This window comes from Littorina saxatilis, linkage group LG6 (assembly GCF_037325665.1).
Source record: "Littorina saxatilis isolate snail1 linkage group LG6, US_GU_Lsax_2.0, whole genome shotgun sequence".
Classification (NCBI taxonomy): domain Eukaryota; kingdom Metazoa; phylum Mollusca; class Gastropoda; order Littorinimorpha; family Littorinidae; genus Littorina; species Littorina saxatilis.
Window position 1 is genome coordinate 56,916,347 of NC_090250.1, and position 22,845 is coordinate 56,939,191.

Consider the following 22,845-nt stretch of genomic DNA (forward strand, 5'->3'; position numbering starts at 1 on the left):
GTTCTCGACGTTAGCTTTACATTTGGGCAATGAAATAATTTGCGAAATGCTGGACTTTTGTTTTGATCCCGTATCTATTAAAGACTTGTCGTTTTACAGAGTTGAAATGCCGGCTTCTATGTCCAAACAGGATCTCCCATTTGTAACTGGTATGTTAATCATTCCGTTTTTGTTCGTCATTACGTCACAATTGACATCCATAACGAAAAAATATTGTGGTGCTTCTTATATTCACGTACATTACTCGTCTAAAATACAATAAAAGGATAAAGAATATTAATGAAGTGGAGGTATGAGCAGGGACAAAAATTACTGCGAGTCAGTGTCTTCCCACGTTTTAATGTTGTAAGGGATAAAACCTTGGGTAGACCATAGATATCCCTTGACAGGATCGCCAACTCTGCGCGCGCGCCAACGCTGGCTCTGTTTCGAACTCCCGTCTGCGGCTGCGAGAGGTTTTGACAGTAACTTTACTTCCGGTGCAGTCTTTCAACACATGGAGAAGAAGGAGAATTTCGAAGGGGAGGTGGAGTTTGTGGCTGAGGTATGTGAAAAGCAAACAAAGCAATACAAAAAGATCATTGCTGATGATTGAAATGAGTCATGTGAATCAACAATAAAGATTGATTGTGGACGGCACGTCATTATTTTTGTTTTTAACACTTGAAACGCGAGAGCATCTGACACACTGGTAAATCCGAAGCTGTGCACTCAAGCTGATCAGCAGATCGTTTTTCTGCAGAATTCTCGTTCACATCGGCCACTATTTTAGCTCAGCGAACCGACAAATTTGCAACAGAACAATTTCTGAATGATAGAAATTCGGCTGTAGATTTATAGATACCCTTTCTATTCCATGGTTGTTGTTTTTTCAGGGGGAAAGTACCGACATCTCAATCGCTGAAAAGATGACAGCATCACCACAAAAGAAACTCCAAGAATTGCCAAAAGTAAGTAAAAATATTGACAGATCTATGTAAAAGACTATGAAAATTTAGAACTGGAACAACAGATATTCAAGAAATAACCGATAAGTGATATATTATAACTGAACCATTGATTGATTTGAATGTACATCATGCATGGAAGTTAAAAATGGTGCAGGAACTGAAGTCAGATCAACACATCAAAAAGATCAGTGCAATATATTTGTTTTCTTTCCCCTCCAGCATAATTCTGTTTTGATATATGCTTGATGTCTTCTGTTGTTTTTAAATTCATTGTCACTTCTAAATTGCATGCTTTATTGCAGAACGCTTGTGCATGATCTACCAAGAATGACAACTGCCTTTCGCCGGAGCTCAGAGGGCTTGTCGACCAATTCAGTAATTGAAAAGTAAGTTTTTGAGTAAGGCGATATAAAAAAATCAGCTTGCAAAGTCCCAGTACCTGAAAGATCACTTTCATTCATAGTTTTCGAGCAAAAATACTGCTTCGTTGCACAGAGAGGCTACTGTTTACAAATATTTTAGGTACATGCCTGCCACTACAATATTTCATGTGTTTTTTAGGATCATTGATAGCACATGTCATAGTTGAAAGACATGATAAGGATTCATGAAAGTGGTTTGTCAACACGTTCTATAACGACAAATGGAATAAAAAATTTAATATGTTCACATCCATTCATGTAAAGTGTAGTTTTGGGTTGTTGTCGTGTGTTGTTGGTTTTGATTGTGTGCATGCATCTACATCTTCAGTTTCACTCTTGGGTTGATTTCTGCTATATTTGTGTGTTGTTTTATTTATAATATTTTATTTTCTGTGTTTTAGGTGCAGATCTGGAAGAGAAACTTCTGCTTCTTCATGACTGCCTAGTTCCCTGAGGCAAGGTTGGGAATGCTGCCAAGGAGAAGGCGTGGGCCAGGTACTACTCTGCTTTTTCAACCCAGCATTCAGGCATTACTGAGTTGACAGTATCCCCTGCAGTTTCAGCCTGGATTGCCTTGAACATGTTTATACTGTTGGTGTCTTAATTAAAGGCCTATGAAGAAAAACTAGGGAACCAGTAAGTGCATTAGAAATCAAAGAGGATGAAGAGGACAATGCAAAGTATGTTGGAGGATGTGTTGCCAAAAAGCTAAAACAGAGAGTTTGGTGTCTCCAAAAGAGTGCGTACAGAGATGAGAAATTGCAGTGTTTGGAAGCCCTGACTTGCGCACCTGAATCCTACAGTGAAAAGAGTGAAAACACCCCTGACATGACAAGCATGCTGAACAAGGGCAAACTGACCTTTGTCAAGCCCAATGTATTGCAGATGTGTCTGTCCATGCAACACAAAGCAGAAATCTTAAACAGAATGAGGCAAAGCGTTGATGATATCAAATAACCAAAGGGAAGTAATTGCTCTTTATTCATACGACATGACCGTGTAATAGAGTAAGCGAGAGTTGTACAAAACCTTTTCTCCTGGCACCTGAGAGAATAACAAGCATTGAAATATACAAGCGACTTTCATCCTCTCGTGCCAGGAGAAAAGGTTCCGTACAACTCTCGCTTAATCTATTACACATGTCGTATGCATAAAGAGCGATTACTTTACTTCCCTTTGGTGATTTGATGTCCATGGAACATATTTTCTGGGAAACCTGTGCATCAACACACAGGCAAAAGCAGATGACTTTATTGAACCATGCAGGAACAGTGATGCTGTTCCGGTGTGTTTTTATGACACTTTGTATTCATTTGATCTTTCACAAGCTGTTCAAGAAGACACTTTGCAAAATGTTCTGTTTTTTTTTTAAATAAGACTCCACCACAAACTGAAGACAATGATGGACAAAATGAAATGTACATGGAAAGAAAAGACTGAGGAAAAAGCTGAAAACATGCAATGTTGGACAAAATGAAATGCACATGGAAAGAAAGGAGTTTGAGGAAAAAGCTGAAAACATACAATGTTGAGAACAATCAGGAAGGATCTCTGTAGTGTGTTGTGTATGATCTTTCTTCATGCAGTACAAACTATCCCATCTGATCAAGTGCATGTACATTGAATTTGAACTTCTTGATTGTTGTCTTAGGTGTCGATTTTTTGTGTTAAAATCTGCTGTCGTTAAAATGTACTTCTCTTCCTATTTGGTTCAGTATTGTATCACATGGCTTGTTCAGTGCCTGTTCTGTATTTTCATGAGTCCATGTAAATTTAAGTCTGCAACATGAAAAATTTAAACATATTCATTTTGCTATGGTTCAAACCTAATTCCTTTATGTACTTGTTCAAAATATAATTTTGACAGCGATATATTTTGCAAACAGTTTTCATTTCAAAATCAATTGTCAGCCACTTGATAAATGTCTTGCATCGATGCGTCTGATTGTTTTTATGTTGACCACTATGTACACCGGAATTTGCTTTGCTTTCCTAATAGAACATGTTCAGTCGCATACCAGCAACACTTTGTTATAACCTTGAATGGTTGAAAACAATGTTAAACACCAAATAAAGAAAGAAAGAAAGAAAGCAACACTTTGTTAACGTTTGAATGGAATTGGAAGTTGTATGAACTCAAATAGAGCATATGTATCTTTGGTCACAGTGACACACACCATACAGTGACAATTAATGCAGGGCCGGACTAGGGCTACGGGGGGGGGGGGGTTATGCAACCCCCCCTCCCCAACCTAAACATGTACCTCACTTATTTAAAAAAAATGTATTATTGTTTATTTTATGCCGTTTCATGCAAGGAGCGACCATTTTCCTATCTCAGAATATGACCTACCCTTCCCCTGACCCCCACAAGGGGCAGAGGAACATCCCCCTGGACCACCACTGGCAACCCCCCCCCCCCCCTCCTCTTTGCTTAGTCCGGCCCTGTAATGTACCAACATTCACTATCTCACTCAGTCTCAATTCGCACAATTTGACACAAGAAAGATTCCTATTCATACACATGCATATATTTAATCAATGAAGTAGATACATTCTCAAACAAAGTTTCAACATGTTGCACCCAAATTAAAGCATACATTCTTGTGACATTTAATTTAATTAATTAATTAACGGGAATTAATCAATGCTTTAATTTGGGAGTTTGAAATTTGTTGCAATAATTTCTTGGTCAAGTTTATTTACATTCTCTGCTAAAGAGCTTTACAGTCAAATCCAATTTTCCACACCTAACCTATAAAACACAACATTCCAAATGGAAAAAAAAAAAAATCATTCTCTTGGCTCAGAATTGGTGTTGATTAATTGTAACACAAAGCGATTTACTGAAAATGTTACTTGTCACTCACTTCAACACTGTCGCCAAGCCAGTCTAAACTGCAGCACGCTGCTTCAGGAGGGACTTTTTCCTTTACACTTTAAATCCAAACACCATCGGCTGCGTAGAAAAATCACTGAAAATGCTGACTCAAAGTCAAACCTTAACCAAGCTGGCCTCCAGGCTCCAGCACAACAACCTTAACCACCTGGTTCCCCTCGTTCTTCGCGAGGCACCATGACTCGGGAAGCTGCTGTACATCACGACACAGTTCTTCAAAGTTGTAGTTGCAACAACCTCTGGCAATTCTGGTGCGGGACGGAATGTCTGAAAAAAAGCAGAACAATAAACCCTTAGTAAAACTAAATTTCTAGAGAAATAAGTCTAACTGTCCATACAAATAGCTGGATGATAGCTATTAATGGCAGTTGATAGACGTTTGAAGTTGAACGATTTGGTGGAGAATAGGTCGACAAGCTCTCTGAGCTCCGGTGAAAGGCAGTTGAAAGGCAGAAAGAACAAGCGTTCTGCAATAAAGCATGCAATTTAGAAGTGACAATGAATTTAAAAACAACAGAAGACATCAAGCATATAGACTATATCAAAACAGAATTATAATAATAATAATAATAATAATGCAAACTTTTATAGCGCTATTCTAGAAAAATGTCTACTCCTAGCGCTTTACAATACATACATCGACCAAGCATACTATACACGCACAGGCAAAGAAACCGACCAAACATAACCAACAAACTATACATGCACAGGCAAAGAAAACGACCAACCATACAATACACGCACAGGCAAAGATAACGACCAAACATAAACAAACATACTATGACCAATCATAACCAACATACTATACGCGCGCAGGCAAAGAGAACAATCAGCACGTGTAATAATTACTGACAACTAATGATGCAGGCATACGATGACAATCCAATACACAGCCTAGGCACAAGAACCACATAAGGCTACTGTATAAAAACGTGTCAACAATACTATTTACACACACACAAACAGTGCTGACACAAAGCGCAGAAAATATATATACACGTTATTTTAGGCACTAGGTAGGGGGTGAGGTGGGGCGGGATGGGGTGGGTGGGGAGATGCTGGAGGGAAAATCACTTGCGCTGAAAGAGGTGTGTTTTGAGATTTGTCTTGAGGGGAATTATGCAAGAGGGGAGAGAAAACAAATATATTGCACTGATCTTTTTGATGTGTTGATCTGACTTCAGTTCCTGCACCATTTTTAACTTCCATGCATCATAGACCTATCAATGGTTCAGTTATAATATATCACTTATCGGTTATTTCTTGAATATCTGTTGTTCCAGTTCTAAATTTTCATAGTCTTTTACATAGATCTGTCAATATTTTTACTTACTTTTGGCAATTCTTGGAGTTTCTTTTGTGGTGATGCTGTCATCTTTTCAGCGATTGAGATGTCGGTACTTTCCCCCTGAAAAAACAACAACCATGGAATAGAAAGGGTATCTATAAATCTACAGCCAAATTTCTAACACTCAGAAATTGTTCTGTTGCAAATTTGTCGGTTCGCTGAGCTAAAATAGTGGCCGATGTGAGCGAGAATTCTGCAGAAAAACGATCTGCTGATCAGCTTGAGTGCACAGCTTCGGATTTACCAGTGTGTCAGATGCTCTCGCGTTTCAAGTGTTAAAAACAAAAATAATGACGTGCCGTCCACAATCAATCTTTATTGTTGATTCACATGACTCATTTCAATCATCAGCAATGATCTTTTTGTATTGCTTTGTTTGCTTTTCACATACCTCAGCCACAAACTCCACCTCCCCTTCGAAATTCTCCTTCTTCTCCATGTGTTGAAAGACTGCACCGGAAGTAAAGTTACTGTCAAAATCGTCTTTTCCGCTTTCCGCTACTTGGTGAGCGCGCGCAACGAGTTGGCGATCCCGTCAATACACATCTATGGGTAGACCATAGACTTGAACTCGCCACGATGTGATATTTTCACATTTCATTAGAGAAGAAACTCGACTTAAGCCATGCTATTTTTGTAGCAGTATCAACAGAAGGATGCACACAAAATTTGATTTATTTTTAAATCTTTATGAGATGAATAAATGCATTTTTCGTCCTTTTGATTTCAAATCTGAATTCATATCCCAATCATGGTCTGTGTTGCTGCTTTTATGCTGCAGCAGACAAGAAACGCGGGGATTCTTTTCGCTCAAAGCCTCTGGTTTGTTCAATAACATATTGGGAATAGATGTTATCTTCTTGCGGTAAGTGATTCTCCGAGAATGCTTGCTATCTGAACTGTCTTTAGAGGGTGATTATTTTGGCAAGCGTTATTAAAACCGTGCGTAAAGTGGTAAATGTTGCAGAAGAGCTACCGTCAACAACAGCTGAACAAGCCGTGCATGTGGTTGTGTTATGAAAACGGGTTTGTAAAATTTGTAAGTTGTGTGTTACGCACCTTTGTGTTATTGTTCAAGGGAAGTATTCCAATGTAGTAATGTTGAAATTTAGCGTGTTAAATTCATAGCTCACAATCAAGTGGCATTTTGGTCTTATTTTTGACACAAGTCACTTGTATCAAAGCAAACAATAATGCTTAGGCCAACAAAATAAAGTTGTATGTTTCTGATAACATGGCTACAAAAAATAGGGTAGGTAGGTAGGTATTTTTTTATTTATTTTTGTTGTTGTTGGTCAGGGTAGAAAATAACTACAGTGGAGTCCGGGTACAACGAATCTCAAGGGAGATACATTTTAGTTCGTTATATCAGTAATTCGCTGTAGAATTTTCAACCCTAAATGGCCTCAAGACAAGTTTTCCCAATCACCTTCAAATGATCGTCCCATCGATCTTTGCTTGGAGAGTACAATCTCTGCATGTTTTCAACAGCTTCATAATATAATCCATAGAGAGAGGCAAACTAACAGCGGGAGGTGCATGAAAAGTGTCAGTTTTCACGATAAAACTTTGACTCGCTCATTCACGGGACATAACTGCACTCCGGACTGTCCACAGTGTTGAGCAATTTAGGAGACTTCACTGCCTGAGGAGAGTATTGATTCAAACGAACGCGTGGTTCTATATCGCGTCACTCGGTCACGAATCGGAGAAATTTCGAAACCATGTTTGTCAGCCATTGTTTTTAGCAAGACAAACCACATGTGCACGAGCTTCGCTGACGTACATCGCAAAATTTCATGACGTCACCACAACTTTCGGTTTTGGTTCGATCTGTTCCGTGCACCTCCCGCTGTTAGTTTGTTCAGAGTTCGCTCATCACGCGATGTGCACTTGTGTTTGTGTATTTTTGTCTTTGGAGACAATTATTGACATCAGTTCGTTGTAGCCTTGTGACTTTTAGAGACAAAACGGCTCTGGGGCGATGAAAACGTGTTTGTTAAAAGAGGGGTTCGTTATGCAAATGAGTTCAAAAGGTTCGATGTAGCCGGAAAGTAACAAGTAAGAAATTATATAGAAGGCTGTCTGCCGGGAAATCAATGGCAGTTTGTTAAAAGAGGGATTTCGTTATACCCAGGTTCGTTATAGTTGGACTCCACTGTATACAGTGACACAAAGAGACTGGACTTACTATACAAAGAGAAAGACAACACATTACAAAACAAATGAGACAAAAGGGATGCGGGGTTATCCCCCTTGTATCGTCTGCCGTCTGTTACTTTCGTTTTGACGCTTTTTTTTCGCTTTTTTTTTACAAATGCAATAAAAAAGTCTAGGGTCGGCGGGAAAAAACTAGGTAGGGTCGGGTGACCTGAAACATACAACTTTTTTTGATGGCCTTATGAAAATAATTGAGGGATTGGGCCCCCAAATTAAGCATTATTAATTAATAAATGTTGGTCATTTAATAAAGTAACAAAAGCTGCCATGGTTGTGACCCTTTGCAGAAATTCAAATCAAATCAAATCAAATTTTATTTTTCGAGGGTTGTGGCAAACTGGCATAAGCAACAAACTTTTTTTCAACCAGCCCTCGCCCTGAGAGGGGACTATAATCTAATTACATATTTACACGGACATTGTTGGAAATTTGTTCTCTGTTTTCACCCCAGTCTCTGAAGATTTTGTTCGTAAACTCATTGTGAAATCTGCCAAAACGTCCTGTGACCTCGACCCCCTCCCCACCCCCCTCCTCTGTGATCACTTAGACATCCTTCTACCCACTATCACTAGAATACTGAACGAGTCCCTTTCCACTGGCACCGTCCCCTCAGATTTCAAAAAAGCTGTCATTAAACCCCTTCTGAAGAAAAGCTCCCTCGACCCCAACGTACTTAAGAACTACAGGCCCATCTCAAACCTTCCCTTCCTTTCTAAAATCCTAGAGAACTCGAACTCCAAAACTTTATTACCGAGGGATGATAGCATTAGGTCCATATGGTCCTTTCTTACAGCTAGTCCCTACTATAATACATGAAACAAAGAACAAATATGAAGAATAAAAAAAATCAAATAAAACAAAATTATGTAGGGAAAAGTATAACAAAATAAAAATAAAAAATTCAAAAGTGTGCTTGTTAATGGAAGCATACTATACACTTTCTCTTTCACACACCCTCACACACACTCGCACAAATTGTACACCGACTTAGTCGTTAGAGAGGTGCTTTCGGAGCTGTCTTTTAAAAGAAGATAATGACAGACATGACTTGATATTTACAGGTAGTGAATTCCAAAGGAATGCACCAGAATAAGAAAAACTAGTTTTAAGCAAATCGATGCGGGGCCTTGACAAGGCAAGGTTATTTTGAGTGTTTGAATAATATGACAGAGATGATTTGAAGAGTTGTATTAAGATATGTTGGGGCGTCTTATACATATAAATGAACATTTATTATACAAAAGTTGCTTTTTTAAGCTTAACATCCCATTACTTTTCATCTTTTCCTTTGTAGAAAGAGATGGACTGGGCAGAACTAGTTTAGCAGCTCTACGCTGGAGCGAGTTCAGCTTCTTCAAGTGAACTTCACTACACCCGTCCCATACTATGGAAGCATAATCAATATGGGGTTTTATGTGGGCATTGTAAAATAGTTTTCTTGTGTCTAGATTAATAATGCTTTGTAACTTTGACAAAAGAAACAGGTTTTTAGCAATTTTTTTGCAGATTCCATTGATTTGATGTGAGTCTGCCATTTGAGATTATTATCAACAGTCCCAGTAAACGGTGCTCAGCTACTTGCTCAATGGAGTGCTCATTTAGGGACAGACTCGGAGTCATTTCTGAAAGTTGATGTTTTTGGCGAGTGCTGATTATCATAGACTTTGTTTTTACTGGATTAATAAGCATACGATTTGCAGAACACCACTCAGAGACATCGTTTAGGCTCTGTTGTAATTTGTCTTGAATTTGTGCAGGGCTTTTCCCTGTTGCATGTAAGGTAGTATCATCTGCTAACATATGACACTCATTATCGTGTACATATAGATTGAACCCTCTCTCTAAGATAAGAGTAAAAAAAAGCGACAGTGCTAGAACTTTTCAAATAACATTTTAATTTCTGTAGAAGGATCTCGTGATCCACGAGGTAAAAAGCTTTTTTTAGGTCCAAGAAAACATCACCAGAAATGTCTAACCTATTAATGGATGAGTACCATGAATCAGTTAATCTGGCAAGGGCAGTGTTACATGAATGTTGAGAGCGAAAACCAGACTGAAGTTGATGCAAGAGATTGTGGTCCTCCAAATAAGTAACCAGATGTTTTTTGAACATGCCTTTCAAGAGGCTTAGATAATACAGATAACAAAGATATAGGTCTAAAATCATTTAAAGGCATATTAACTCGATGAATATACACGCTAATTGCTTTACCAACAGCTGGAGACATGCTAAATTAAGTTCCCTGCAAAATATTGTGGTCTAGGACCCCTTAAATGTTGAGATATTTGAATTTTTATTTTGATCTAGATCGTCCTATTTATAGATTTGCCAACAGAGGGAACGTTGACGCAAGGGAAATAACTCCGCGTCTTTGTTGACATCCTCACTTTTTCAGAGGCTAGAACAAGCTGTAATGCATGAATATGGTCCGCGCATTGCGACATATCATCATTATATGGCCTTATGATGCATTTGACATCGATTGTGGGCAAACTACACTTTGTAAACACGGGAGTGCGTACATATGCCTTTAAGTCTTGAGAACCTTTTTTCTTTGGCAAAGGTATGACTTTCGCTTTTTTAAATTCTTTTGGAAAAACATTGTGTTGAATACATAAATTATAAACATAAGTCAGAGACTCTACTATATAAGGAGTAGACAATTTTAATAATTTATTACTTATTCCATCAAGTCCGGAAGACTTTTGATTTTCTAACCTTGCTATGGCATTATTTAAAGACTGTGACAAAACTTGTTTGGGCAAGTAGATACAATTTCATTTACACCAAACGCATATTTTTAACTTAGAAGTACAATTAAATTACATCAAACACAACTTTTTTGCTCAATTTAAAAAAAAAATACAATCATCCTACCTAATGACTTTCCTCTGCAATGATTTTTAAGTAAGTTTGACCAGAAACATTTTTTTAAGATAGTTTCCCTTTTTTCATGATTATTTACACCAAATGTAACGTACTGACCAGCTAAAAAAGAACGTTCAAAATCCAAAACCTATGTTCAGATCAAACTTTCATTAATCTAACATATGTTTCTCCATCCATTTCTGGACCTATTAAAAATTAGATTGAGATGATACCCTTATCAGTAACTTGGTTATTCAATGCCCATTGTACCAACGCCTTGTGTGCCCAAAAAGGTGCTTTTTTCTTGAACAAAGTCAATTTTCTCAGCATCCAGACGACTGACAGACATAAATTTGGTATGGATAGAATCTGCATGAGGAATACTTCATAACTGTATTGTTTATATTGTAGTCATTTAAAAACAGAATAAAATACAAAGTAATAAAAGTATCCAGAACAGGATTTTTGCATTTGGACACCTTGACAGATTCCTGACCATATATATTACCAACATACTAGATCTATATACTTTAAAATGATGGAAAGTAACTTTGTTAAGACTTAAAGTTAAAGGCACAGTGACTCAGCCTCCCGTAAACCATCAGTTTCTGTTCACAGACACTGTCAGGCTTTTACACACAGAACAAACACCCTTTCGTTTAAACACTCACTACTTGAGAACATGCTACTCCTAGGTGGTCTCCGCAAAGAGCTTAAAATAGCCATTCAAGCGAACTGTGTCATTTATTGCTATTAAATGCTATTGCAAGTGTGTTCCATAAGGTTAGAACTGCTTTTTTCATGAGAAGATTTAAATCGTTCTCACTTCTGTAAACCATTTGAGGCAGACTGGGCCTTTAATCAATTCAATTTATCATTGCATGGTAATTTCTGCACTTACTGCCCATGATCAGTAACAGATATTGCATTACTGGGCACACTCTAACAGATATTGCATTACTGGGCACACTCTAACAGATATTGCATTACTGGGCACACTCTAACAGATATTGCATTACTGGGCACACTCTAACAGATATTGCATTACTGGGCACACTCTAACAGATATTGCATTACTGGGCACACTCTAACAGATATTGCATTACTGGGCACACTCTAACAGATATTGCATTGCTGGGCACACTCTAACAGATATTGCATTACTGGGCACACTCATTGTTCTGCTATCAATAGTAACAGATATTGCATTACTGGGCACACTCTAACAGATATGGCATTACTGGGCACACTCTAACAGATATTGCATTACTGGGCACACTCTAACAGATATTGCATTACTGGGCACACTCTAACAGATATTGCATTACTGGGCACACTCTAACAGATATTGCATTACTGGGCACACTCATTGTTCTGCTATCAATAGTAACAGATATTGCATTACTGGGCACACTCTAACAGATATTGCATTACTGGGCACACTCATTGTTCTGCTATCAATAATAACAGATATTGCATTACTGGGCACACTCATTGTTCTGCTATCAATATATATATGATATATCTGTGTATGTGTGGGCATCACTGCATTTGACAGTGTGTGGACAGTATATTGTATATATGTATATGACTGGAAGTGTTATGTTTTTCTGTTTCTTATTATTTTCTGTACTCATTGTCTCTTCTAATGATCATTTATTCATTTAGCAGTTATACCTGCATACATGTTGTCATTCCATCACTGTATTGAAACATTTAAGGTCTCTGGACTAGAGCAATGAATTCAGAATTGACTTCAGACTTAACAGATCTTGTTCGTACGTTTTGCAGACTGACGTTGTCCTGCACAAAGAGAGAAGGTTCATGCCATGGTCTTAAGATCGCGGAATTCTCTGAAGGCATAAAACTAATTTGACATCAGGACGATCATCAGTCTGCAGCAAGATGGTGGATACAGCCCCAACACGCAATGGCTGTTACCACGTCAACAGAAAGTTGCTTCCCATTAAGGCCTTCTACTTTTTCTTTCTTGCTGGTAAGTTGATCAAGGAAGCAGTATTGTGATTTGACTTTATCTTATTAGCTTTAGTTGTGTTGAAAGTTATATGTGTTGGAAGTAATGTATGTTTCAATCTGTAGTTTAATATTTATATTGTATCGGACGGTCGACCGGCATTAGGTCAGAAAAACTTCAACATTATATTATATATAATATATATAGCATGACTTCCCTTCTTTGTCTCTGTTATTCTAGTGAGAAAATATCCAGCGATATTTCTCCGTAGGCCTAAAGTTCGGCCATGACCTAGGCAAAATAACTTGCGCAGAAACGGAAAGGGAAATCTTTTATGAAATGATTGGGAGTCACGCAAATTTGACCTTGATTCCGACCATGAACCCGCTGTTGATAATCTGGAAGGTCGTACCAGAAATGCAGATCCATCTCTGGTCGATTCCTAGATTCAACCTACAAACTGCGACCTCATCTGTGATCAGATGGCCAAGCAATGCGTGAAATCTTTTATTCTAAAGCCTTTATTGCTCGTTTCGACAAGCATTAAACGGATGAAATTAACCACATGCAGTTTATTTCTTCAGAAAATTGCAAACGCATCAATACAGCCTCTTGTTGGGTTCGGTGATTTGTACAGAAATGTCTTCCACACGATAGATTCGCTGATTTGTCTTACGAAGCCGTCATCAACACGAACACAGCGATTGCAGAAGCAAACTCTGTACCTACACGACCGAGACACAAGACTGGTTATTTCACAGCTGCAATGCGAACAGAGAACTAAAAGACGTTTTGGGTAAGCTTACTCACATCAAGTCTTCACTGACAAAAGTAAATGACGTCAAAGTCTCTTTCGTTTTGCGTGTAACTTTGTCATGACGTCTTTTTGTGACAGTATGCGCGACAATTTTTTCGCTTCCGGTGTCATTTTAGACTGAAAAGCAACTCAAAAGAAGTAGCTGAGCCTGTGTCTTGAAACAGCTGAAACACTCTTTTGGGTTGCCGTTTCAATGTTAACCAAAAAGTTAAAGAAAAAAAACAATGTTCAGTTGCGAAATGACAGCGGACTGAGCATTTATTCCGGTTGATGAAGTTACGATTGAAGCTTCTATTCACTCCGTCAACCAACAAGACTAGATTTGTAGCAGACGACAAACAAAGTATGCGTTTTTCCTGTCTTGTGATGACGATTATTCCGTTATAAATTATTTGTACGTTGTGAAGGCATTTCATATAGTTCTACAACTTCTAGGCTTGCATTGATTATTCTGCCCATGGTGAATTTCCCATGCTTTGTTTATATCCCATGACAAATTCTCCTTACTCTGGTCATCTATATATGGGTCATTCTCAGAAATGGTGGTCCAGTGAGAGTGAGTAGGGGTGACACATTTGAAATCATGAAAAAGTAAATTAAAATTATTTCTACCACGACTTTTTTCATCTGAATCTATTCCTGAGACATTAAATTTAAAGCATTGTTCTGTTGTATGTCAATAAAAATGGTTTCTATACGTTGGTGTTGTTTTTGTGTGCTTTTCAATTGCGAAGTTCGGCCGTTTCCGGATCGCCGAAGCGTTACACGACTTTCGTGATCAACAATATGTTCAGTCTCATGGCTAAATGCAAACATGCAAACACCAACAAATTACTGCAATCGACAGTCAGGAGTTCAGTCTTGGATGTAGCAACACATCTTTGCAAAAACTCACGCTGAATTTGAAGTTACGGGCTTCGAACAAAAAATTATGAATGTCGTAACGCATCGTATCCCGACTCGACGCGCGGACAGCAATGTGCTCCATGACTTTGCCACATCACGGCTATTTTTAGCTCTTTGGCGCACAGGAAGTTCGAACAAGAAAATAGTCCTTTGAATCACAGCCAAATATTCACAGAAAACACCAGAATCATATCATTTGCTGAAACTCATGGCGTCGTTTCCCGACCTACGTTACGACTGAAGATAGTTTTTACTTAATTGTCGAGCCTGCAAAGCTTTGTCACAAACTTACACACCGCGGATGGCGACAATGCAAACAGTCTCTCAAAGCGCGAAGTTTAGCGGAACAAAGCAGCCAAGAAGTTTTCGTATCCTCTGATCGTCGATGTTCGACATTCATCAAGTACTTAAAATGGGTAATCTGAACGCGTACGGTGCGCCACTCACCCGGCAAAGCCGGGTATTCGGCTCTACTTCTTCCCGGCAAAGCCGCTACCCGGCGTAGCGGGTAATCATCTAGTGCCATGTATATGATTCGCCTTTTGGTGAGACCTGTCCTTTTTACATTTAGTCAAGTTTTGACTAAATGTTTTAACGTAGAGGGGGGAATCGAGACGAGGGTCGTGGTGTATGTGCGTGCGTGTGTGTGTGTGTCTGTCTGTGTGTGTAGAGCGATTCAGACTAAACTACTGGACCGATCTTTATGAAATTTGACATGAGAGTTCCTGGGTATGAAATCCCCATACGTTTTTTTAATTTTTTTGATAAATGTCTTTTATGACGTCATATCCGGCTTTTCGTGAAAGTTGAGGCGGCACTGTCACGCCCTCATTTTTCAACCAAATTGGTTGAAATTTTGGTCAAGTAATCTTCGACGAAGCCCGGACTTCGGTATTGCATTTCAGCTGGGTGGCTTAAAAATTACTTTATGACTTTGGTCATTAAAAAACTGAAAATTGTAAAAAAAAATATGTTTTTTATAAAACGATCCAAATTTACATTCATCTTATGCTCCATCATTTGCTGATTCCAAAAACATATAAATATGTTATATTTGGATTAAAAACAAGCTCTGAAAATTAAATATATAAAAATTAATATGAAAATTAAATTTTCGAAATCAATTTAAAAACACTTTCATCTTATTCCTTGTCGGTTCCTGATTCCAAAAACATATAGATATGATATGTTTGGATTAAAAACACGCTCAGAAAGTTAAAACGAAGAGAGGTACAGAAAAGCGTGCTATCCTTCTCAGCGCAAGTACTACCCCGCTCTTCTTGTCAATTTCACTGCCTTTGCCGTGAGTGGTGGACTGACGATGCTACGAGTATACGGTCTTGCTGCGTTGCATTGCGTTCAGTTTCATTCTGTGAGTTCGACAGCTACTTGACTAAATGTTGTATTTTCGCCTTACGCGACTTGTTGTTGAATTGATTTGTTGTGTTAGCTGCTTGTTTACAGCCACTTTAGAAATTTACTTTTCTAAGTGGACTACGGTGTTCGGCCTTTTAGTTTTTCCAAAGATGGCCGATAGCAAGCAGTAACTTAGTGCGGGGCAGGGAGTGAATCGGCTGCTAGCCTTTTCTTAGAAACCTCTGTGCGGGTCGTCGACCCTTTGAGTAGCACTTCTTTTGTGGTAGCTATTCGGGTGGATTAAAGGTTTCGGTTTTTTCTCCCTAGCCCCCATCTCCTCTTAAGGAGAATCAGTCAGTGTCCTCCGTTTGCGGGGGACTTAACGATGATATATGTACACAGGCATGAAAAGGAGTCTAAAACTGTGACATGCTCAGGAAAACTTTTAGCCTAAAAAGGAGACACATAAAGAAAGGCTAGACAAATCCAGTCACACTTATAAGCTCATAAACACACTATAAGTTCAAAAAAAAGTTTATTTTTAACAAACTAGTAAATTTAAATCCCGGCATATGTACATAACTTGTCACAACGTCACAAACTTTATTTAACCTTACAAGTGCACTATGACAGAAAATAAACATAACCCAAGCAAAAAACCCACATTAAATGACTTTAGTTTAAATATTAAAACAACACCAAAAACAAAAATCTAACATTATTACACCCGACTAGAGCATTGTGTACATAAACGTCACATCATATCACAAAAATGCAACAAAAAAGGTGACAAAAGATGATTTCTGACCCCTTAGTACAAAACCCATGTAAAAGAGATAGACACCAGACAGCCACAGCAAGGAGAAATGTAACCACAGAGGATGAAAGGAATAACATCCTTTTTCACTTCATCCGTAAATAATTGCTAAAAAATCGAGATTAAAACAACAATTAAACCACACGAAATGAAACCAACATCAAATATAGTTAGAAATGCTTACAACTATGAAGTTAAAGTGGCAAACAAGCAAAATCCGGTTATAGGGGCTAGACAATTAAAAAAAACCAGCAGCAGTCAAACTTTGTTCATAACATCACAGCGTGACATAACCAAAACAGATACATTAAAACAAGAACATTCTGACCCAACAGGCAAACAAATGTATGGACATCTCCAAATAAATGAGAAGAACCCTTAAGAAGTAAAAGTTGTGGCTGAAACCACCATAAATCCACTATACAGCAAAAGAAACCTATGTGTACATAACGGCACGCAAAGTCTGAGGATGAAAGTGCCCATATCAGCTAAAAATGGTGCCACAATAACTGCAATCAACAAATATGAGAAAGAAATTAGTAGCAAAGGGACACAGTTACCATTTTAAATCAAAAAACAAGATAACACATGTAGCAGGTAAGAGATAAGAGGGAAACATACATATGTACATAACGCCACACTATGACAGCTACGATTCTAAGTGATGTATCTTAAACAGATGCACACCTACAAAGGCAGAAATTATAAGAAAACAAATGACACACAGAAGGTACAAATAAAAAAGCAACTAGCAGCCCTGGAACATAAATTCAGATCATCATCAGAAAATGCAAGAAAAATGAGAATGTGTACATAACATTACAACAGGAGATTATCTTTCATGCATTGAGTGCTGGTGAGTACTGCACTCACTTAGATTTTGTCAGTTGGGAAATGATCACTGTTTATCAACAGACATAGGAACAAGAATACATGAAAAAGTCTAAGTGTAATATGATTGTGAAATAAGTTATCAATTCTGAAGATGGTTAAAACAGGATGTGTAAATAAAAAACTTGAAGCTCACAAAAAAGTCTGGTCTCAGCCATAAGTCTCATGTAGGCTATGCCTCCAGAAAGATTTAGCAGCAAACATGTAAATAAAAGCCCAGTGTTCAAGGGAAATCATGTAGTCGTCCTCCTTGAAGACTCGCAGGATGTTGCACACGGGTATAAAAAAAAACTGTACATATTGGAGGCCATTTTCTCTTCCCACAGCCCAATTCCCCCCCAGGAAGACCTCCCAGGCTCCCTCAGCAGTAGCTTTTGTGATCTGAAAGAAAAAACGATTTGCAAAATACCCTAACTAACCCTAACCCTAATTTTATAGATGCATGTAGTTTCTGAAATGCTTGCTATAATGTTTGGATTTTACACTATCTGCTATCATCACAGCAAAACGATATGACGTGACGTTATGAACATTTTCAGGGTCATAAAAACAGCTGAATGCAGTCATCTACTGCTCAGCTTTTAATTCTTTTAGCAAAAAAGAACAAGATTTGATCGTAGTAAAGAACTCTCTACTGCACAGCCTTCAGAACAAGATTTCAATAATGTACATAATGTCACACGTCAGCCAGACAAGCTATCTCGAACTAAAGGAGCTGTTTACGTAGACGCAACTCCTTTGGCATATCAATTGCCTGGAGTTAGGAGCAGTAGCTCTCAGTCTACTAGCCTTTCTCTTTGGCATATCAATTGCCTGGAGTTAGGAGCAGTAGCTCTCAGTCTACTAGCCTTTCTCTTTGGCATATCAATTGCCTGGAGTTAGGAGCAGTAGCTCTCAGTCTACTAGCCTTTCTCTTTGGCTATATGTGCACCATGTCCGTTTGCATACGGACAATACCTCTGTTGCTGTCTTTGTGGATGAGCAGGTAGGATCAAGTTCTCTCTCCCTGGCAGACAGAGCTTATGGGATTCCGATGGGGTGCCTGTCACACCAAATCATTATCTCAGGTAAATATCTTCCCGGCCGGCTCAATGATCTGGCCGACTCGCTCAGCAGGACCTCTCAGGACTTGCACACGGGCTGGGCCTTCTGCATACAGGGCTGGAGTTTGTGCTGTTTGTGTTGCAGATCGTGGGTTATGACTCTGATCTGGGGGCATGAAGTACATAGGTCCTCCACTTTCTCTGTGATGCCCCTTATTGGCCTTCTTGGCCAATTCGTGTTTAGAGCAGGGGTGCAACTCCTTAGCGCCCCTCTCTCAATCCAGGTGGTTAATCACCTCTGTTTCTTATCGCAGCTACTCTGAAACAGATAGGCCTCTCTATCGTTGGTCATGGCGCTTTTGTGTGCATGATCAAAGGACCTTGTTTTAAGAGGTTTAGAGGCTTACCCCTCTTTGGGATTTGCTCTAGTTTTGGAATGATTGCGTTCTTTGGCATTTTTAGCCCTTACTCTTGGCTCGTTTGCTAGACTTAACGCGTAGGACTTTGTTCCTCTTACTCTGGGCTCAGCCCTGAAGGTCAGTGAGACCCATGTACCATTGAGGTTACCGGAGAGGATAGCCTTGGAACATAACATTTCCGTTTATTCACAGCTTTTCGGCCAGGTTTCTTTGGATCAGAAACCTGGTCAATCTCCTCTGGTATTTAATTCTCTCCTCTCGGGAGGATTCTCGCTCCGGGCGATTTGGATTTTCTAACTCGGTAACAGTCTGGTTTGAGCTTTAAAATCCTTTCTAGCTTGTGCTAAGCAATTGCCAATTCGAACTAAGAGCCAAAAGCTCATGTTCTTATCTGTTTACACTTTAGGTGAAAGAGACTTCTCTGAATTGACTTTCACAAGAGGTGTTACTACCGTAAAGTACCTTGTAAGCGCCCAGTATCGAAGCGCCCACCCCCCACTTTACACCATTGAAATCAGGGGAAATAAAAGTTCCGCACTTGATCTGCTAGTTTTGTGAATGATTTCCCTTGCAAACCCTATCACGTGTGTCTGCACGCCTTGGATCTAAACGCCTGCAAGTCAATGATTACAAGATGCCGCGGATCAAATCGTACACCGTTGCATTTAAGCTGTCAGCTCTTGACTATTTGGATAATAACGCCAATGGAAATGTGTCGCAAACAGCAAGTGAGTTTGGGGTAGATAGAAAAAGGATACGACAATGGCGAGAGAATCGCGATACCCTGTTACGTCACCAGGCCGGAAAGGAAAAGAAGAAGCGAAAGTTACATGGCGGTCGAGACGTCAGATCAGAAGATCAGAAGATCTCTCTCTCTCTCTCTCTCTCTTTCTCTCTCTCTCTCTCTCTGTCTCTGATCTCTCTGATCTCTCTCTCTCTCTGATCTCTCTCTCTGATTTCTCTCTCTCTCTCTCTCTCTCTCTCTCTCTGATCTCTCTCTCTTATTTCTCTCTCTGTGATCTCTCTCTCTCTCTGATCTCTCTCTCTCTCTCTCTCTCTCTCTCTCTCTCTCTCTCTCTCTCTCTCTCTCTCTCTCTCTCTGCCGAAAACATGAGTCTTTGGCCAAGTAAAATAGACTGCTGCCCATATCCAGAAGACGTACCCCTTGTTCAAGGGAAACAGAGACACAGTGCGGCCGACAGCGGCACCTCTGCAGACAAGAAATGGATGCGACGACATTTGTCTCCCCAAGCTCTTTTAATGACAATACGAACAAGAAAAACAATGGAAGATGAAACAAGTCGCGTAAGGCGAAAATACAATATTTAGTCAAGTAGCTGTCGAACTCACAGAATGAAACTGAACGCAATGCCATTTTTCAGCAAGACCGTATACTCGTAGCATCGTCAGTCCACCGCTCATGGCAAAGGCAGTGAAAGTGACAAGAAGAGCGGGGTAGTAGTTGCGCTAAGAAGGATAGCACGCTTTTCTGTACCTCTCTTTGTTTTAACTTTCTGAGCGTGTTTTTAATCCAAACATATCATATCTATATGTTTTTGGAATCAGGAACCGACAAGGAATAAGATGAAAGTGTTTTTAAATTGATTTCGAAAAAAAAATTTTGATAATAATTTTTATATATTTAATTTTCAGAGCTTGTTTTTAATCCGAATATAACATAATTATATGTTTTTGGAATCAGCAAATGATGGAGAATAAGATAAACGTAAATTTGGATCGTTTTATAAATTTTTATTTTTTTTTACAATTTTCAGATTTTTAATGACCAAAGTCATAAATTAATTTTTAAGCCACCAAGCTGAAATGCAATACCGAAGTCCGGGCTTCGTCGAAGATTACTTGACCAAAATTTCAACCAATTTGGTTGAAAAATGAGGGCGTGACAGTGCCGCCTCAACTTTCACGAAAAGCCGGATATGACGTCATCAAAGACATTAATAAAAAAAATGAAAAAAACGTTCGGGGATTTCATACCCAGGAACTCTCATGTCAAATTTCATAAAGATCGGTCCAGTAGTTTAGTCTGAATCGCTCTACACACACACACACACGCACAGACAGACACACATACACCACGACCCTCGTTTCGATTCCCCCTCGATGTTAAAATATTTAGTCAAAACTTGACTAAATATAAAAAGAAAGAAGATATGATTACGAAGTGATCAAAGATCACATTTCTTACTGAAAACTGCTCGTGCATAGGGTGTAGTACCTAGTAAGCGCCCACCCCCTACTTTGGGTCGGAATTGGTGCACAGGGGGGGTGGACGCTTACAAGCTACTTTACGTACTTTCATAGGACAGTCCTATGAGTGGTGGCCTATTGAACAAAAGGGGGGGGGGGGGGGGGGGGCGTTCAGTCCTCCTGCTTTACTTTACAGGGGTTCAGGAGTCCAGAGCTGGGGGGGGGAGGGGGGGGGGGGGGTTCTTCTCTCTCTGTGTGGCATTCCAGTCGCTTAGGCGAAGTGTTGCCTTTTTCTCTTGGAAGATCTAAGGATGTGTCCATTAAATTTTACCTCTTGGACATCTCCTGCTATTAACTTGTCGAGGCCTTTTCTTTGCCCTCGTTAGTTTCGGCAGGACAGGTTCTTTCAGGGACATAATTAAGTCCCTCCTGCTTTAGGAGCAATCTGTATTTATGAGAATTGCGGTAAGAATATGTAATTTAATCGAACATTTCAATAATAAATTTTCATTTGATTAATATACTTACCCAATTATCATAGTTAATACCCTCCCATTCATCCCCGCTACTTATTTCCTACGGGATTTTGAGAAGTCTCGAATGATTATTCCGGATGCCGGCGCTCACGTGGTGCGCGGTGGGTTATGGGTAACCAAGTGGGTTCAGGGCATAGCAACGGCTATGGCGTCTGTTTTTAGCTTGGTTACCACCCTTTCAAGGGCAGGTAATTTGAGTAGTGTTTCGACATCTAGCATGTGAGATTGAGGTCAATGCATTTATGAGAATTGGGTAAGTATATTAATCGATTTTTGTCATCCAACTGAACCTGGTAAATGGTATGAGTACATGTAGAGAGGCATGTATTACAAGTGTCCTGCAAGTGATAATGGATACAAGTGAGGCTTATGGTGGTGACTAGTGAGGCTTATGGTAGTGACTAGTGAGAGACAGATTGTTAGTACTACATGTATTACTAGTGAGGCTTATGGTAGTGACTAGTGAGGCTTATGGTAGTGACTAGTGAGGCTTATGGTAGTGACTAGTGAGAGACAGATTGTTAGTACTACATGTATTACTAGTGAGGCTTATGGTAGTGACTAGTGAGGCTTATGGTAGTGACTAGTGAGAGACAGATTGTTAGTACTACATGTATTACTAGTGAGGCTTATGGTAGTGACTAGTGAGGCTTATGGTAGTGACTAGTGAGGCTTATGGTAGTGACTAGTGAGAGACAGATTGTTAGTACTACATGTATTACTAGTGAGGCTTATGGTAGTGACTAGTGAGGCTTATGGTAGTGACTAGTGAGAGACAGATTGTTAGTACTACATGTATTACTAGTGAGGCTTATGGTAGTGACTAGTGAGGCTTATGGTAGTGACTAGTGAGAGACAGATTGTTAGTACTACATGTATTACTAGTGAGGCTTATGGTAGTGACTAGTGAGAGACAGATTGTTAGTACTACATGTATTACTAGTGAGGCTTATGGTAGTGACTAGTGAGAGACAGATTGTTAGTACTACATGTATTACTAGTGAGGCTTATGGTAGTGACTAGTGAGAGACAGATTGTTAGTACTACATGTATTACTAGTGAGGCTTATGGTAGTGACTAGTGAGAGACAGATTGTTAGTACTACATGTATTACTAGTGAGGCTTATGGTAGTGACTAGTGAGAGACAGATTGTTAGTACCACATGTGC

The 22,845-nt window shown here is 39.2% G+C and overlaps 1 protein-coding gene and 1 long non-coding RNA gene across 2 annotated transcripts in view; both read left to right on the forward strand.

Annotated features, from left to right (window-relative positions):
* Positions 1-365: 365 nt before the first annotated feature.
* LOC138969589 (uncharacterized) lies at positions 366-2,867 on the forward strand. Its single transcript, XR_011456507.1, has 4 exons — positions 366-544; positions 876-950; positions 1,253-1,336; positions 1,774-2,867. It is a non-coding gene; the product is annotated as an uncharacterized lncRNA (long non-coding RNA).
* Positions 2,868-6,399: 3,532 nt separating this feature from the next.
* LOC138969590 (major facilitator superfamily domain-containing protein 6-like) overlaps positions 6,400-22,845 on the forward strand; it is a 32,476-nt gene continuing 16,030 nt past the window's right edge. Inside the window, exons 1-2 of the mRNA XM_070342442.1 lie at positions 6,400-6,484; positions 12,500-12,704. Coding sequence (XP_070198543.1) covers positions 12,614-12,704 — 91 coding nt within the window. The 5' untranslated portion in view covers positions 6,400-6,484; positions 12,500-12,613. The remainder of the gene's footprint in view (positions 6,485-12,499; positions 12,705-22,845) is intronic.